Raw genomic sequence first — 19,237 nt, 5'->3', positions numbered from 1 at the left:
TGTCTGGACTTAAAAGTACTACTCTCCACCTGCCCCCACCACCTCATTCACCACCACACCCCTTCCCCATTCCCCCTCCCACCCAACAGGTAACCAGAAAATTGATATCTAGGTATCAAACATTCCACATCCTCCGCATCAAGCAGGAGTTCCAAAGTCCTGGAATAGAGAAAATATTCCTCATCCCGAACTCCCCATTGAACAGGAAATCAGGCACTGGTGATACGAGGTACAATTTTTCACAGAAGCGAAAATCACAGAGCGAAACATCACTCCACACAATCCCCCTGAATTTTTTCTAAACTTCCATTTACCCACCGCATTCCCCCTTGACGCCTGCTTTCCCTGCTCCTAATCACCACTTCCGTACTCCATGTCACCCCTCTGTCCATCTTCTGTGTCCTCCCCTTAACTCCCTCTTCTCTCATCTCCACATCCCATTTAATTATTTCTGTCTTCTTAATTCTTCCCCTCCTCACCTGGGCCCAATTTTCCCTTCGCCTTCTCATCCTGCTTCATCTGGGTACAACACAATCGTTGCAGCTCTGCAACTTACTTTTAATTATTTCTTAACGCAGTTGTATTTAATCATTAAGAATAATTCGCAATTGAATCAACAGAAGGTATGAGACATTCCAAATCGGCAGGTGAGCAAAACAGCCAAGTGTCCTGGATATTTACCTGGTACTGTTTCGTCTTTTGGCTTTTGTTGAACCGATTCTGCACGGACAAAAGAAAAATACTTTGGTGAACAAAATCATCTGCTGTTATAATAATTTTTAGAAATTGCACATGTTGGTTTGATGTTACCAACACTCAGGGACGTGGGAGCCAGGGGACTGTACGTGCTGAAAAATATCGAGGGAAGGGTGGGGTAGTGTAATGCCCACCATCTTCCCATCGCCATTTAACCAGCAGTGAGGATGGAGGTGGAAGACCCTTCTGCCCAGAGGCCAAGTGCACTAATTAATTCACCGACTAAGGGCTTTTCTGAACACCACAGACATTTTACAAGCAACAGGGTGTGGGGCAGGGCAGCGTGGGGGGGTGGGGGGCATGGGGGTGCAGCGGTGGGTGGACTGCAGTGATTGAAGAAGGCAACTCACCAGCACCTACTCAGGGGTAATTACGGACGGGCAACAAATGCTGCTCTTTTCAACAATGTTCACATCTAAAGGATGAATGAAAAAAGAATGGTGGTTTTGTGGTGGGGGAAGGGACTGAGTAAGAGATGCAGGTTTACAGCATCTGCAGCTTGAGGATCTGAAGTGATTATGGGACGAGGCACACCCAGAGTGCTTGACCCAGTATTAGCTGAGTGTGATATCAAGGAGCCCCAGCAATGTTGAAGTCAATGAAATTAAGGAAAACTCTTCACTATTTGGAGTCAGATCTAGTACAAAGGAAGATGGTTGTGATGTTGCAGCCCAGTCATCCCACGATATTGCTGCAGGACTGCCTGAGGGCAGTGTCCTCAGCCCAACCATCTTTGGCTGTGTTATAGAGTGGAACTTCAGACAACCTTTTTTGGTGGAAACATTTAGCTTTATTTACAAGACAGTAGGAGCAATTACACGCGTTCAGCAAACTCCGTAACTGAAGTTCTGCCTCCTGTCTCGGTTCCCCGTGCTGCTAACACTTTGGTTTACACAGATCATGTGATCTGACGTCACAGGATTAATCTTAAAGTTCCAGTCCAATATTTTCCAAAACTATCATTACCACATTCCTCCCCCTTTAACTTTTCAGGATATTTTGTATTTACAAGGATATTTATCTCATGACATTACAATATTTACAAATATCATGAAATTACATGTTTAGTGTTTGAGGTGCTTTCCTGGTCCATGTGGAACGTTCCTGCTCCACGACTTCAGATTATTTTGTAGGAAACACCTTCTCTGGAACATCATTACCATCAGGTACCTCTTTGGACACTTGCAAATCAGTGTCTTCCACTCGAATAGCTACATAAGGCATGTCTGTCCTTGGCTGAGCATCTTCAACAGGAACCAGTAGTTCAGTCATGATTACAGGCTGAACAATATCTTGCTGTGGTATCTCTTTTTCTGAAATGATCCATGAGCTTATGGATGATCCGGCCCTCCACTTCCACGTGGTATGACAATAGTCCGGTCACTGAACTTACTTTACCTGGTAGCCACTTCGGTCCTCCACCGAAATTCTTTACACATACTGCTTCTCCAAGAGCAAATTTTTTCTGACGACTATACAAGTTATGCGTCGCTTTCTGGCTCCCTTCACTTTTCTCCTCCTTCCCCTCCAAATGGGGAATTATTAAGCTCAGTGTTGGCTAAATGCGGCACCTCATCAACAATTCTGCATCGTCTTTCTATGTATCTTTCCTTTGCCACAGAATTTAATCTTGTCTTTCTTTTTGAATTCACTGTCGGCCAGGCGTCTCTCACATACAATCTCAACTTGTCTTAGTTTAGTAGCCGAGTCATCGAAGACTTCATTATCTGCTCAGCTCTTGTAGAGTTCCAAGAGTTTGGCTTTCTAAACATTTTTTGCTTCATTTAGCTGCTTCTTCAGGTCTTCTGTTTCTTCCTTGTATCTGATGGGTTCCTCTTGGAAACTTGAACTTTGCTGCGTCTTCTTTGCCAAATGGCTTTTCAGTTTGTTCAGAGACATGTCAAATTCTTCCTGATTTTCTTTGTACTTTTCCAGAGGCACAAACTTTGACCTGAGGGGGTCCTATAGTGTGTGAAGGGTTTTCAACAGGTTTTCCTTTTCTTTGCGAAGGTTACTCACTTTGTCTTGAACTCTGTCATTCAGCAGGGTCTCCTTGAGTTTCTTCTGCTGTTCGTCCATGTCGTTGTTTAAGACAGTCTTCATTTCTTCAGGTTGTTGAATCCATACACAATCGTTTTTCCTCCTGTTGCTGTCCTTGGACTCTCCAGGCTCTTTCTGCAATACCTTGCCTTGTCCCTTTGTCAAGACAGGAACTCTTCCAGCTCCATTGTGGAATCTTACTCGCCAATCAAGGTTAATTTCCCTTAACCAACTTGGTATAAGAAGGCTTGGTCCTCTGCCTTTCAATACCATCACTGGTAAATTTGTCGATTGGTTTTTATAATGAACAGTTGCCCTAGTGATACCTTTCACTTGGATTTCTTCTCCTGTGTATGTTTCCAACTTTGCAGATGTCTGTTCCAAATTTAATTCTTGATCACCATTATTTCGATAACCGAAAGTGTGTTCTTCTATTAGACTGTTGGAAGCTCCCGTGGCTACTACCATTTGTAATGGTTCACCATTCACTTGCACTGTTACAAATATTGGCCCTGTCCTCCTAGCTTTCATGTTGAATAACAAATACATATCTGAATGTGTTGCTTCAGGCTCTACTACACTACAGACTTCATTGGGCTTCGAATGTTGTTTCGAGGCTTCTTTAAATTTTGCTTTGCAAATTCTCACTATGTGTCCACTTCTGTGACAAAAATAACATTTTTTTAAATATTGCCAATCGCTAGAAGAATGATTGTTTCTACATCGCTGAAAGTTATTTTTCGATTTAGTTACTAAGCTGCTTCCTCTCTTTTTCGGTTAGCGGGGGCTGTTTAATGCTTCACGGCAGAGTCCCAGCTTTTTGCGCCACTTTCGTCTGACTATTCCAACCCAATTTAGTGTACGGTGCTATTTTGTGCCACTTAAATTGTCTGTGAATCCCTTACAGCGTTTCCATCACCAGCGCTATTTCCAAAGCTTTATTAAAATTAAGATTCTCTTCAGTCACCAATCTTCGCTAAATAGTGTCTTCCTGCACGTCACATACTAAACGGTCTCTGAGCATGTCATTCAGGGTTTGCTGGGGGGCCTCTCTGGATGGTAAGGCCCCGTCTGACCCTGGTATTTAACCAGCAGCAGTGTGATCAGGGCCGAGAGGGTGTCCATTAGCCCCTGGGTGGGAAGGCTGCCCAGAAGTTTTCCTGCTTTAGTCTTCATTGCTGGGTGGCGGGGCTGCAGTGGAAACTGTACCCCACATGATCACACACCATCCAACCCCACGGGACTGAACCCTCCTGGGGAGTGTGGGCTGGGAGAGGTGGGGTGTTGTGGCCATTGATTTCTGTTCATCTTTCTGATTCTCTGAAGCTTGTATTTCCCAGCAGGGAAAGCAACAGTCCTTTCTCCCTCCAGCTGAGTAAAACTCATCCCAAAGTTAATCTCCTTGGGATTTGCACCACTCTTCACCCACAGCACAAAGTCTGGACTTAACAAACCACTCTACACCTGCCCCCACAACCCCATTCACCACCACATCCCTTCCCCGTTCCCCCTCCCACCCTACAGGCAACCAGAAAATTGACATCTAGGAATCAAACATTCCCCATCATCCCCATCAAGCAGGAGTTCCAACGTCCTGGAATAGAGAAAATTTTCCTCATCCCCACCTCCACATTGAACAGGAAATCAGGCACTGTGGATATGAGGTACAATTTCTCACAGAAGAGAAAATCACAGAGCGAAACATCACTCCACTCAATCCCCCTGAATTTTTTCTAAACTTCCATTTATCCACCGCATTCCCCCTTGACGCCTGCTTTCCCTGCTCCTAATCACCACTTCCGTACTCCATGTCGCCTCTCTGTCCATCTTCTCTGTCCTCCCCTTAACTCCCTCTTCTCTCATCTCCACATCCCATTTAATTATTTCTGTCTTCTTAATTCTTCCCCTCCTCACCCGGGCCCAATTATCCCTTCGCCATCTCATCCTGCTTCATTTGGGTACAACACAATCGCTGCAGCTCTGCAACTTACTTTTAATTATTTCTGAACGCAGTTGTATTGAATCATTAAGAATAAACCGCAAATGAATCAACACAAGGTATGAGACATTGCAAATCGGCAGGTGAGCAAAACAGTCAAGTGTCCTGGATATTTACCTGGTCTCGCTTTTTCTTTTGGCTTGTGGTCAACCGATTCTGCACGGACAAAAAAAAATAACTTGGTGAATAAAATCACCTGCTGTTATAATAATTTTTACAAATTGCACATGCTGGTTTCATGTTACCAACACTCAGCGAGGTGGATGCCAGGGACTGAGTGTGCTGAAAAATATCGAGGGAAGGGTGCGGTAGTGTAATGCCCAAAATCTTCCCATCGCCATTTAGCCAGCAGTGAGGGTGGAGGTGGAAGACCCTTCTGCCCAGAGGCCGTGCACTAATTAATTCGCCGACTAAGGGCTTTTCTGAACACCACAGACATTTTACAAGCAACAGGGAGGGGGCGGGGCAGGGTGGGGGGGTGGGGGGTGCTGGCGGTGGGGGGACTGCAGTGCTTGAAGACGGCAACTCACCAGCAACTACTCAGGGGTAATTATGGACGGGAACAAATGCTGTTCTTTTCAGCAATGTTCACATCCAAAGGATGAATGAAAAAAGAATGGTGGTTTTGTGGTGGGGGAAGGGACTGAGTAAGAGATGCAGGTTTACAGCATCTGCAGCTTGTGGATCTGAAGTGATTATGGGACAAGGCACACCCAGAGTGATTGACCAAGTATTAGCTGAGTGTGATATCAAGGAGCCCCAGCAATGCTGAAGGCAATTAATTAAGGAAAACTCTTCACTATTTGGAGTCAGATCTAGTACAAAGGAAGATGGTTGTGATGTTGCCGCCCAGTTATCCCACGATATTGCTTCAGGACTGCCTGAGGGCAGCGTCCTCAGCCCAAACATCTTCGGCTGTGTTAGAGTTGAACTTCAGACAAACTTTCTTGGTGCAAACATTTAGCTTTATTTACAAGACAGTAGGAGTACCTACACGCGTTCAGCAAACTCCATAACTTAAGTACTCCCTCCTGTACAGGTTCCCCGTGCTGCTAAAACATTGGTTTACACAGATCATGTGATCTGACATCACAGGATTAATCTTAAAGGTACAGTCCAACATGTTCCAAAACTATCATTACCACATTCCTCTCACTTTAACTTTTCAGGACATTTTGTATTTACAAGGATATTTATCTCATGACATTACAATATTTACAAATATCATGAAATTACATGTTTAGTGTTTGAGGTGCTTTCCTGGTCCATGTGGAACGTTCCTGCTCCACGACTTCAGATTCTTTTGCAGGAAACACCTTCTCTGGAACTTCATTACCATCAGGTACCTCATTGGACACATGCAAATCAGTGTCTTCCACTCGAATAACTCCATAATGCATGTCTGTCCTTGGTTGAGCATCTTCAACAGGAACCAGTGGTTCAGTCATAATTATAGGCTTAACAATATCTTGTGGTGGTATGTCATTTTCTTAAATAATCCATGTGCTTATGGATGATCCGGCCCTCCACTTCCACGTGGTGTTACAAAGGTCCGGCCACTGAACTTACTTAACCTGGTAGCCTCTTTGGTCCTCCACCGAAATTCTTTACACATACTGCTTCTCCAAGAGCAAATTTTCTCTGACAACTATGCAAGTTATGCGTCACTTTCTGGCTCCCTTCACTTTTCTACTCATTCCCCTCCAAATTGGGAATTATTAAGCTCAGTGTTGGCTAAAGGCGGCACCTCATCAACAATTCTGCATCGTCTTTCTATGTATCTTCCCTTACCACAGAATTTAATCTTGTCTTTCTTTTTGAATTCACTGTCGGACAGGCGTCTCTCACATACAATCTCAACTTGTCTTAGTTTAGTAGCTGAGTCATCGAAGACTTCATTATCTGCTCAGCTCTTGTAGAGTTCCAAGAGTTTTGCTTTCTAAACATTTTTTGCTTCATTTAGCTGCTTCTTCAGGTCTTCTGTTTCTTCCTTGTATCTGATGGGTTCCTCTTGGAAACTTGAACTTTGCTGCGTCTTCTCTGCCAAATGGCTTTTCAGTTTGTTCAGAGACATGTCAAATTCTTCCTGATTTTCTTTGTACTTTTCCAGAGGCACAAACTTTGATCTGAGGGGGTCCTATAGTGCGTGAAAGGTTTTCAACAGGTTTTCCTTTTCTTTGCGAAGGTTACTCACTTTGTCTTGAACTCTGTCATTCAGCAGGCTCTCCTTGAGTTTCTTCTGCTGTTCGTCCATGTCGTTGTTTAAGACAGTCTTCATTTCTTCAGGTTGTTGAATCCATACACAATCGTTTTTCCTCCTGTTGCTGTCCTTGGACTCTCCAGGCTCTTTCTGCAATACCTTGCCTTGTCCCTTTGTCAAGACAGGAACTCTTCCAGCTCTATTGTGGAATCTTACTCGCCAATCAAGGTTAATTTCCCTTAACCAACTTGGCACAAGAAGGCTTGGTCCTCTGCCTTTCAATACCATCACTGGTAAATTTGTCGATTGGTTTTTATAATGAACAGTTGCCCTAGTGATACCTTTCACTTGGATTTCTTCTCCTGTGTATGTTTGCAACTTTGCAGATGTCTGTTCCAAATTTAATTCTTGATCACCCTTATTTCGATAACCGAAAGTGTGTTCTTCTATTAGACTGTTGGAAGCTCCCGTGGCTACTACCATTTGTAATGGTTCACCATTCACTTGCACTGTTACAAATATTGGTCCTGTCCTCCTAGCTTTCATGTTGAATAACAAATACATATCTGAATGTGTTGCTTCAGGCTCTACTACACTACAGACTTCATTGGGCTTCGAATGTTGTTTCGAGGCTTCTTTAAATTTTGCTTTGCACATTCTCACTACGTGTCCACTTCTGTGACAAAAATAATATTTTTTTAAATATTGCCAATCGCTAGAAGAATGATTGTTTCTACATCGCTGAAAGTTATTTTTCGATTTAGTTACGAAGCTGCTTCCTCTCTTTTTCGGTTAGCGGGCTGTTTACTACTTCACGGCAGAGTCCCAGCTTTTTGCGCCACTTTTGGCTGACTATTCCAACCCAATTTAGTGTACGGTGCTATTTTGTGCCACTTAAATTGTCTGTGAATCCCTTACAGCGTTGCCATCGCCAGCGCTATTTACAAAGCTTTATTAAAATTAAGATTCTATTCAGTCACCAATCTTCGCTAACTAGTGTCTTCCTGCACGCCACATACTAAACGGTCTCTGAGCATGTCATTCAGGGTTTGCTGGGGGGCCTCTCTGGATGGTAAGGCCCCGTCTGACCCTGGTATTTAACCAGCAGCAGTGTGATCAGGGCCGAGAGGGTGGGAAGGCTGCCCAGAAGTTTTCCTGCTTTAGTCTTCATTGCTGGGTGGCGGGGCTGCAGTGGAAACTGTACCCCACATGATCACACACCATCCAACCCCACGGGACTGAACCCTCCTGGGGAGTGTGGGCTGGGAGAGGTGGGGTGTTGTGGCCATTGATTTCTGTTCATCTTTCTGATTCTCTGAAGCTTGTATTTCCCAGCAGGGAAAGCAACAGTCCTTTCTCCCTCCAGCTGAGTAAAACTCATCCCAAAGTTAATCTCCTTGGGATTTGCACCACTCTTCACCCACAGCACAAAGTCTGGACTTAACAAACCACTCTACACCTGCCCCCACAACCCCATTCACCACCACATCCCTTCCCCGTTCCCCCTCCCACCCTACAGGCAACCAGAAAATTGACATCTAGGAATCAAACATTCCCCATCATCCCCATCAAGCAGGAGTTCCAACGTCCTGGAATAGAGAAAATTTTCCTCATCCCCACCTCCACATTGAACAGGAAATCAGGCACTGTGGATATGAGGTACAATTTCTCACAGAAGAGAAAATCACAGAGCGAAACATCACTCCACTCAATCCCCCTGAATTTTTTCTAAACTTCCATTTATCCACCGCATTCCCCCTTTACGCCTGCTTTCCCTGCTCCTAATCACCACTTCCGTACTCCATGTCGCCTCTCTGTCCATCTTCTCTGACCTCCCCTTAACTCCCTCTTCTCTCATCTCCACATCCCATTTAATTATTTCTGTCTTCTTAATTCTTCCCCTCCTCACCCGGGCCCAATTATCCCTTCGCCTTCTCATCCTGCTTCATCTGGGTACAACACAATCGCTGCAGCTCTGCAACTTACTTTTAATTATTTCTGAACGCAGTTGTATTGAATCATTAAGAATAAACCGCAAATGAATCAACACAAGGTATGAGACATTGCAAATCGGCAGGTGAGCAAAACAGTCAAGTGTCCTGGATATTTACCTGGTCTCGCTTTTTCTTTTGGCTTGTGGTCAACCGATTCTGCACGGACAAAAAAAAATAACTTGGTGAATAAAATCACCTGCTGTTATAATAATTTTTACAAATTGCACATGTTGGTTTGATGGGACCAACACTCAGCGAGGTGGATGCCAGGGACTGAGTGTGCTGAAAAATATCGAGGGAAGGGTGGGATAGTGTAATGCCCACCATCTTCCCATCGCCATTTAGCCAGCAGTGAGGATGGAGGTGGAAGACCCTTCTGCCCAGAGGCCGTGCACTAATTAATTCGCCGACTGAGGGCCTTTCTGAACACCACAGACAGTTTACAAGCAACAGGGAGGGTGCCGGGCTGGTTAGGGGGGTGGGGGGTGCTGGCGGTGGGGGGACTGCAGTGATTGAAGAAGGCAACTCACCAGCAACTACTCAGGGGTAATTATGGACGGGAACAAATGCTGTTCTTTTCAGCAATGTTCACATCCAAAGGATGAATGAAAAAAGAATGGTGGTTTTGTGGTGGGGGAAGGGACTGAGTAAGAGATGCAGGTTTACAGCATCTGCAGCTTGAGGATCTGAAGTCATTATGGGACGAGGCACACCCAGAGTGATTGACCAAGTATTAGCTGAGTGTGATATCAAGGAGCCCCAGCAATGTTGAAGTCAATGAAATTAAGGAAAACTCTTCACTATTTGGAGTCACATCTAGTACAAAGGAAGATGGTTGTGATGTTGCAGTACAATCATCCCACGATATTGCTTCAGGACTGCCTGAGGGCAGCGTCCTCAGCCCAACCATCTTTGGCTGTGTTATAGAGTGGAACTTCAGACAACCTTTTTTGGTGGAAACATTTAGCTTTATTTACAAGACAGTAGGAGCAATTACACGCGTTCAGCAAACTCCGTAACTGAAGTTCTGCCTCCTGTCTCGGTTCCCCGTGCTGCTAACACTTTGGTTTACACAGATCATGTGATCTGACGTCACAGGATTAATCTTAAAGTTCCAGTCCAATATTTTCCAAAACTATCATTACCACATTCCTCCCCCTTTAACTTTTCAGGATATTTTGTATTTACAAGGATATTTATCTCATGATATTACAATATTTACAAATATCATGGAATTACATGTTTAGTGTTTGAGGTGCTTTCCTGGTCCATGTGGAACGTTCCTGCTCCACGACTTCAGACTCTTTTGTAGGAAACACCTTCTCTGGAACTTCATTACCATCAGGTACCTCTTTGGACACTTGCAAATCAGTGTCTTCCACTCGAATAGCTACATAAGGCATGTCTGTCCTTGGTTGAGCATCTTCAACAGGAACCAGTAGTTCAGTCATGATTACAGGCTGAACAATATCTCGCTGTGGTATCTCTTTTTCTGAAATGATCCATAAGCTTATGGATGATCCGGCCCTCCACTTCCACGTGGTATGAAATGGTCCGGTCACTGAACTTACTTTACCTGGTAGCCACTTCGGTCCTCCACCGAAATTCTTTACACATACTGCTTCTCCAAGAGCAAAACTTCTCTGACGACTATGCAAGTTATGCGTCGCTTTCTGGCTCCCTTCACTTTTCTCCTCCTTCCCCTCCAAATGGGGAATTATTAAGCTCAGTGTTGGCTAAATGCGGCACCTCATAACAATTCTGCATCGTCTTTCTATGTATCTTCCCTTTACCACAGAATTTAATCTTGTCTTTCTTTTTGAATTCACTGTCGGACAGGCGTCTCTCACATACAATCTCAACTTGTCTTAGTTTAGTAGCCGAGTCATCGAAGACTTCATTATCTGCTCAGCTCTTGTAGAGTTCCAAGAGTTTTGCTTTCTAAACATTTTTTGCTTCATTTAGCTGCTTCTTCAGGTCTTCTGTTTCTTCCTTGTATCTGATGGGTTCCTCTTGGAAACTTGAACTTTGCTGCGTCTTCTCTGCCAAATGGCTTTTCAGTTTGTTCAGAGACATGTCAAATTCTTCCTGATTTTCTTTGTACTTTTCCAGAGGCACAAACTTTGACCTGAGGGGGTCCTATAGTGTGTGAAAGGTTTTCAAGAGGTTTTCCTTTTCTTTGCGAAGGTTACTCACTTTGTCTTGAACTCTGTCATTCAGCAGGGTCTCCTTGAGTTTCTTCTGCTGTCCATCCATGTCGTTGTTTAATAAGGTCTTCATTTCTTCAGGCTGTTGAATCCATAGACACTCGTTTTTCCTCCTGTTGAGGTCCTTGGACTCTCCAGGCTATTTCTGCAATACCTTGCCTTGTCCCTTTGTCAAGACAGGAACTCTTCCAGCTCCATTGTGGAATCTTACTCGCCAATCAAGGTTGATTTCCCTTAACCAATTTGGCCCTAGAAGGCTTTTTCCTCTGCCTTTCAATACCATCACTGGAAAATATGTCGATTGGTTTTTATAATGAACAGTTGCACTAGTCTTATCTTTTACTTGGATTTCTTCTCCTGTGTACATTTCCAACTTTGCAGATGTCTGTTCCAAATTTAATTCTTGATCACCTTTATTTCGATATCTGAAAGTGTGTTCTTCTATTAGCCTGGTGGAAGCTCCCGTGGCTACTTCCATTTGTAATAGTTTACCGTTCACTTGCACTGTTACAAACATTGGCGCTGTCCTCCTAGGTTTCATGTTGAATAACAAATAAATATCTGAATGTGTTGCTTCAGGCTTTACTACACTACAGACTTCATTGGGCTTCGTGTGTTGTTTCGAGGCTTCTTTAAATTTCGCTTTGCACTTTCTCAGTTTGTGTCCACTTCTGTGACAAAAATAACATTTTTTTTTATATTGCCAATCGCTAGAAGAATGATTGTTTGCACATCGCTGAAAGTTATTTTTCGATTTAGTTACTAAGCTGCTTCCTCTCTTTTTCGGTAAGCGGGGGTTGTTTACTGCTTCACAGCAGAGTCACAGTTTTTTGCGCCACTTTCGGCTGACTATTCCAACCCAATTTAGTGTACGGTGCTATTTTGTGCCACTTAAATTGTCTGTGAATCCCTTACATTGTTTCCATCGCCAGCGCTATTTCAAAAGCTTTATTAAAATTAAGATTCTCTTCAGTCACCAATCTTCACTAAATAGTGTCTTCCTGCATGCCACATACTAAACGGTCTCTGAGCATGTCATTCAGGGTTTGCTGGGGGGCCTCTCTGGATGGTGAGGCCCCGTCTGCCCCTGGTATTTAACCAGCAGCAGTGGGATCAGGGCCGAGAATGTGTCCATTAGCCCCTGGGTGTGAAAGCTGCCCAGAAGGTTTCCTGCCCTAGTCTTCATTGCTGGGCGGCGGGGGCACAGTGGGATCTGTACCCCACATGACCACAAACCATCCAACCCCATGGGTTTGAACCATCCTGGGGAGTGGGGGCTGGGAGAGGTGGGGCGTTTTCGCCATTGATTTCTGTTCACTCTTTCTGATTCTCTGAAGCTTGTATTTCCCAGCAGGGAGAGCAACAGTCCTTTCTCCCTTCAGCTGAGTAAAACTCATCCCAAAGTTAATCTCCTAGGGATTTGCACCACCCTGCACCCACAGAACAAAGTCAGGTCTTAAAAGTACCACTCGCCACATGCCCCCACCACCCCATTCACCACTACACCCCTGCCCCGTGCCGCCTTCCCACTCTACAGGTAACCAGAAAATTGACATCTAGGAATCAAACATTCCCCAATCTCCCTATCAAGCAGGAGTTCCAAAGTCCTGGAATAGAGAAAATTTTCCTCATCCCCAACTCCCCATTAAACAGGAAATCAGGCACTGGGGATATGAGATGCAATTTCTCACAGAAGAGAAAATCACAGAGCGAAACATCACTCCACACAATCCCCCTGAATTTTTTCAACAACTTCCATTTACCCACCGCATTCCACCTTGACGCCTGCTTTCCCTGCTCCTAATCACCACTTCCGTACTCCATGTCGCCTCTCTGTCCATCTTCTCTGTCCTCCCCTTAACTCCCTCTTCTCTCATCTCCACATCCCATTTAATTATTTCTGTCTTCTTAATTCTTCCCCTCCTCACCCGGGCCCAATTATCCCTTCGCCTTCTCATCCTGCTTCATCTGGGTACAACACAATCGCTGCAGCTCTGCAAGTTACTTTTAATTATTTCTTAACGCAGTTGTATTGAATCATTAAGAATAAACCGCAAATGAATCAACAGAAGGTATGAGACATTCCAAATCGGCAGGTGAGCAAAACAGTCAAGTGTCCTGGATATTTACCTGGTCTCGTTTCTTCTGTTGGTTTTAGTTGAACCGATTCTGCACGGACAAAAGAAAAATATCTTGGTGAACAAAATCATCTGATGTTATAGTAACTTTTACAAATTGCACATGTTGGGTTGATGTTACCAACACTCAGGGACGTGGGAGCCAGGGGCCTGAGCGTGCTGAAAAATATCGAGGGAAGGGTGGGGTAGTGTAATGCCCACCATCTTCCCATCGCTATTTAGCCAGCAGTGAGGATGGAGGTGGAAGACCCTTCTGCCCAGAGGCCGTGCACTAATTAATTCACCAACTAAGGGCTTTTCTGAACACCACAGACATTTTACAAGCAACAGGGTGGGGGCGGGGCAGGGTGGGGGGTTGGGGGGGTGGGGGTGCGGCGGTGGGGGGACTGCAGCGATTGAGGAAGGCAACTTACCAGCACCTACTCAGGGGTAATTACGAACGGGCAACAGATGCTGGTCATTTCAGCAATGTTCACATCCAAAGGATGAATGAAAAAAGAATGGTGGTTGTGTGGTGGGGGAAGGGACTGAGTAAGAGATACAGATTTACAGCATCAGCAACTTGTGGATCTGAAGTGATTATGGGACAAGGCACACCCAGAGTGATTGACCAAGTATTAGCTGAGTGTGATATCAAGGAGCCCCAGCAGCGTTGAAGTTAATGAAATTAAGGGAAACTCTTCAGTATTTGGAGTCAGATCTATTACAAAGGAAGATGGTTGTGATGTTGCAGTCCAGTCATCCCACGATATTGCTGTAGGACTGCCTGAGGGCAGCGTCCTCAGCCCAACCATCTTTGGCTGTGTTACAGTTTTGAACTTCAGACAACCTTTCTTGGTGGAAACATTTAGCTTTATTTACAAGACAGTAGGAGTAACTACACGCGTTCAACAAACTCTGTAACTTAAGTACTCCCTCCTGTATAGGTTCCCCGTACTGCTAACACATTGGTTGATACAGATCATGTGATCTGACATCACAGGATTTCTCTTAAAGCTACAGTCCAACATTTTCCAAAACTATCTTTACTACATTCCTCCCCCTTTAACTTTTCAGGACATTTTGTATTTAAAAGGATATTTATCTCATGACATTACAATATTTACAAATATTATGAAATTACAAGTTCAGTCTTTGAGGTGCTTTCCTGGTCCACGTGGAAGGTTCCTGCTCCACGACTCCAGATTCATTTGCAGTAAACACCTTCTCTGGAACTTCATTGGACACTTGCAAATCAGTGTCTTCCACTCCAATACCTACATAAGGCATGTCTGTCCTTGGTTGAGCATCTTCAACAGGAACCAGTGGTTCAGTCATGATTAAAGGTTGAACAATATCTTGTTGTGGTATCTCTTTTTTTTAAATGAGCCACGTGCTTACAGATGATCTGACCCTCCACTTCCACGTGGTATGACAATGGTCCGGTCACTGAACTTACTTTATCTGGTAACCACTTCGGTCCTCCACCGAAATTCTTTACACATACTGTTTCTCCAACAGCAAATTGTCTCTGACGACCATGTAAGTTATGCATCGCTTTGTGGTTCCCTTGACTTTTCTCCTCCTTCCCCTCCAAATGGGGAATTATTAAGCTCAGTGTTGTCCGAAGACGGCGCCTCATCAACAATTCTGCATCGTATTTCTATGTGTCTTATTTTTACCACAGAATTCAGTCTTGTCTTTCTTTTTGACTTCACTGTCGGCCAGACTTCTATTACATATAACCTCAACTTGTCTTAGTTTAGTAGCTGGGTCACTCAAGACTTCATTATCTGCTCAATTCTTGGAGAGTTCTAAGAGTTTTGCTTTCTAAACATTTTATGCTTCATTTAGCTGCTTCTTCAGGTCTTCTGTTTTTTCCTTGTTTCTGATAGTTTCCTCTTGGAAACTTGAACATTGCTGCGTCTTCTCCGCCAACTGGCTCTTCAGTTTGTTCAGAGACATGTCAAATTCTTCCTGATTTTCTTTGTACTTTTCCAGAGGCACAAACTTTGACCTGAGGGAGTCCCATAGTGTGTGAAGGGTTTTCAACAAGCTTTTCTATTCTTTGCGAAGGTTACTCACTTTGTCTTGAACTCTGTCATTCATCAGGGTCTCCTTGAGTTTCTTCTGCTGTCCGTCCATGTCGTTGTTTAAGACAGTCTTCATTTCTTCAGGTTGTTGAATCCACACACACTCGGTTTTCCTCCTGTTGAGGTCCTTGGACTCTCCGGTCTCTTTCTGCAATACCTTGCCTTGTCCCTTTGTCAAGACAGGAACTCTTCCAGCTCCATTTCGGAATCTTACTCGCCAATCAAGGTTAATTTCCCTTAACCAATTTCACCCTAGAAGGCTTGGTCCTTTGCCTTTCAATACCATCACTGATAAATATGTCGAATGGTTTTTATGATGAACAGTTGCACTGGTGATACCCTTTCCTTGATTTTTTCTCCTGTGTATGTTTTCAACTTAGCAGATGTCTGTTCCAAATTTAAATATTGATCACCCTTATTTCGATATCTGAAAATGTGCTATTCTTTTGGACTGGTGGAAATTACCGTGGCTACTTCTATTTTTAACGGTTTACCGTTCACTTGCACTGTTACAAATATTGGCCCTGTCCTACCAGGTTTCATGTTGAATAACAAATAAATATCTGAATGTGTTGCTTCAGGCTCTACTACACTACAGACTTCATTGGGCTTTGTGTGATGTTGGGAGGTTTCTTTAAATTTCGCTTTGCACTTTCTCACTATGTGTCCACTTCTGCGACAAAAGGAACTTTTTTTTTTATATTGCCAATCGCAAGAAGAATGATTGTTTCCACATTGCTGCAAGTTATTTTTCGATTTAGTTACTAAGCTGCTTCCTCTCTTTTTCGGTTAGCGGGGGCTGTTTACTGCTTCACGGCAGTGTCCCAGCTTTTTGCGCCACTTTCGGCTGACTTTTCCAACCCAATTTAGTGTACGCTGCTATTTGGTGCCATTTAAATTGTTTGTGAATCCCTTAGAGCGTTTCCATCGCCAGCGCTATTTCTAAAGCTTTCTTAAAATTAAGATTCTCTTCAGCCACCAATCTTCGCTAAATAGTGTTTTCCTGAACGTCACATACTAAACTGTCTCTGAGAGTGTCATTCAGGGTTTTACCGAAATCATAATATTCTGTTATTTACTTTAATTGTGTCATGTAGTCAGCGATTGTTTCACCCGGGGTTCTACTTTGTGTATTCAACCTGAATCTGTGCATTGTGACTGAGGGTTTGGGTTAAAAATGTCCATTAACAAGGTCTACTAATTGACTGAAAGTCTTCAAGTCTGGGGCTCTGGCGCCCGTCAAGCTTCGAATCAATCTGTGGCTTTTGTTCCCACAGGTACTCAGGAGGATCGTTCTCTACTTCTCTTCCCCCGTGATTTTCTTCGCTTGAAAGAAGAATGCAAGGAATTCTATGTACTGAAAGCAATCAACTGTGGCTGGTTCAAAGAGAACAATTCTACCAAACTGTGGCATTTCAGATGAGTATATCTTCTGTTATTTTTAACAAACTTAAATGCTCACAATCGCTGGGCAAGGTACAACATCGCAGTATTATTCTTTAAGCTACAGTCCAACATTTTCAAAAACTATAATTACTACAAACTGCTTCATCAATGACCTTCCCTCAAACATAAGGTCACATGTGAGATGCTTGCTAAAATTACACAGTGCTTACTACCATTCACAATCCTCAGATACTGAAGCAGCCTGTGTCCAAATGTACAAGACCTGGACAATATTCAGTTTTGGGCTGACAAGTTGGAAATAACATTTGCGCCACACAAGTGCCAGGCAATGACCATCTCCAACAAGAGAGAATCGAACCATCTTGACATTCAATGGCATCACCATTACTGAATCCCCCACTATCAACATCCTAGGGGTTACTACTGACCAGAAACAGAACTGGATTGGCAATATAAATACTGTGCCTAAAGGGCAGCACAGAGGCTCATAAATCTGTTGTAGGAACTCATCTCCTGACTCTGCAAAGCCTGTCCGCTATGTACAGAGCACAAGTCATAGTGTCATAGAGGTCTACAGTACAGAAAAAGGTCCCAGTGCCCATCGAGTCTGCTCTGGTCAAACAAGTATCCAACTATTCTAATCCCATTTTCCAGCATTAGGCCCATAGCCTTGTATGCCATGGCATTGCAAGTGACATCCAAATACTTCTTCAATGTTATGAGGGTTTCTGCCTCTACCACCCTTTCAGGCAGTGAGTTCCCGATTCCCACTACACTCTTGGTGAAGAATTTCTTCCTCACATGCCCTCTAAACCTCCTGCCCCTTACATTAATTCCATGCCCCCTCGTTATTGATCCCTCCACCACGGGGGGAAAAGTTCATTCCTGTCTACCCTGTTTATGCCCTTCACAATTTTATACACCTCAATCATGTCCCCACTCAATCTCCTCTGCTCCAGGGAAAATAACCCCATTCTATCCTATCTCTCTGCAACTAAAACTCCCCAGCCCAGGCAACATCCTGGTAAATCTCCTCTGCACTCTCTCTAGTGCAATCACATCCTTCCTATAATGTGGATTCCAGAACTGCACGCAGTACTCTAGCTGTGGCCTAACCAGCATTTCATACAGTTCCAGCATAACCTCCCTGCTCGGGAATATTCTATGCCGTGGCTAATAAAGGCATGTATCCCATAAGGGACCGATGGGCATGCACACCAAGGTCCCTCTGATCCTCTGTACTTCCCAGGGTCCGACCATTCATCGTGTATTCCCGTGTCTTGTTTGTCCTGCCCAACTGCATCACCTCACACTTATCCCGACTAAATTTCATTTGCCACTGATCAGCCCAACTGACCAGCCTATCTATATCCTCCTGTAATCTAAGGCTATCCTCTTCAATATTTACCACCCCACCAATTTTCGTGTCATCCGTGAAGTTACTGATCAACCCTCCTACATTCAAGTCCAAATCGTTTATCTATACCACAAACAGCAAGGGACCCAACACCGTTCCCTGTGGAACCCCACTGGACACAGGCATCCAATCACAAAAACACCCCTTGACCATCCCCCTCTGCTTCCTGCCACTCAGCCAATTCTGGATCCAATTTGCCAAATTGCCTTGAATCCCATGGGCTTTTACCTTCATTAGCAGTCTCCCATGTGGGACATTATCAAAAGCCTTGCTAAAGTCCAAGTAGTCAAATGCATTGCCTTCATCTACACACCTGGTCACCTCTCGAAAACTTCAATCAAATTGGTCAGACATGACCTCCCATTAACAAAACCATGCTGACCGTCCTTGCTTAATCCCTGCCTCTCCAAGCGTAGATTAATTCTGTCCCTCAGACTTGCTTCCAATAGTTTCCCCACCACTGAGGTTAGACTGACTGGCCTGCAGTTCCCTGGTTTATCCCATCCTCCCTTCTTCAATAACGGTACCACATTGGCTGTCCTCCAGTCCTCTGGCACCACTCCTGTGGCCAGAGAGGTATTGAAAATTATTACAAGCGCCCCTGCTATCCCGTCCCTTGCCTCACTCAACAGCCTGGGATACATTTCATCCGGGCCTGGAGATTTATCTACTTTAAGCCTACCAGGCCACGTAGAACCTCCTCCATTCCTATGCTAAATTGTTTAATTATATCACAGTCCTTCTGCCTGATTTCCATACCCACATCATCCCTCTCACTTATGAACACCAGCATAAAGTATTGATCTAGAACCCTATCTTTGTATTCCCGCTCCACACACAAATTACCACTATGGTCCTGAATGGGCCCTACTCTTTCCCTAGTTATCCTCTTACTCTTAATGTACTTGTAAAATAACTTTGGATTTTCCTTTATTTTACCTGCCAATGCTTTTTCATGCACCCATTTTGGTATCCTAGTTTCCTTTCTAAGTTCCCCCCTACACATT

General features: G+C 44.1%; 1 protein-coding gene across 1 annotated transcript in view; it reads right to left on the bottom strand.

Annotated features, from left to right (window-relative positions):
- The window catches only part of LOC144683223 (uncharacterized), a 103,677-nt gene that overhangs the window by 33,347 nt on the left and 51,093 nt on the right, over positions 1–19,237 (bottom strand). The window contains exons 14-17 of the mRNA XM_078546180.1: positions 13,327–13,365; positions 9,107–9,145; positions 4,913–4,951; positions 682–720 (exon numbers count right to left, since the gene is read on the bottom strand). Of these exons, the coding sequence (XP_078402306.1) occupies positions 682–720; positions 4,913–4,951; positions 9,107–9,145; positions 13,327–13,365 (156 nt within the window). The remainder of the gene's footprint in view (positions 1–681; positions 721–4,912; positions 4,952–9,106; positions 9,146–13,326; positions 13,366–19,237) is intronic.

Source organism: Cetorhinus maximus, chromosome 8, assembly GCF_964194155.1.
Source record: "Cetorhinus maximus chromosome 8, sCetMax3.hap1.1, whole genome shotgun sequence".
Classification (NCBI taxonomy): domain Eukaryota; kingdom Metazoa; phylum Chordata; class Chondrichthyes; order Lamniformes; family Cetorhinidae; genus Cetorhinus; species Cetorhinus maximus.
The sequence above is the reverse complement of the archived record's forward strand: the minus strand, read 5'-3'. Positions and strand labels throughout refer to the sequence as shown.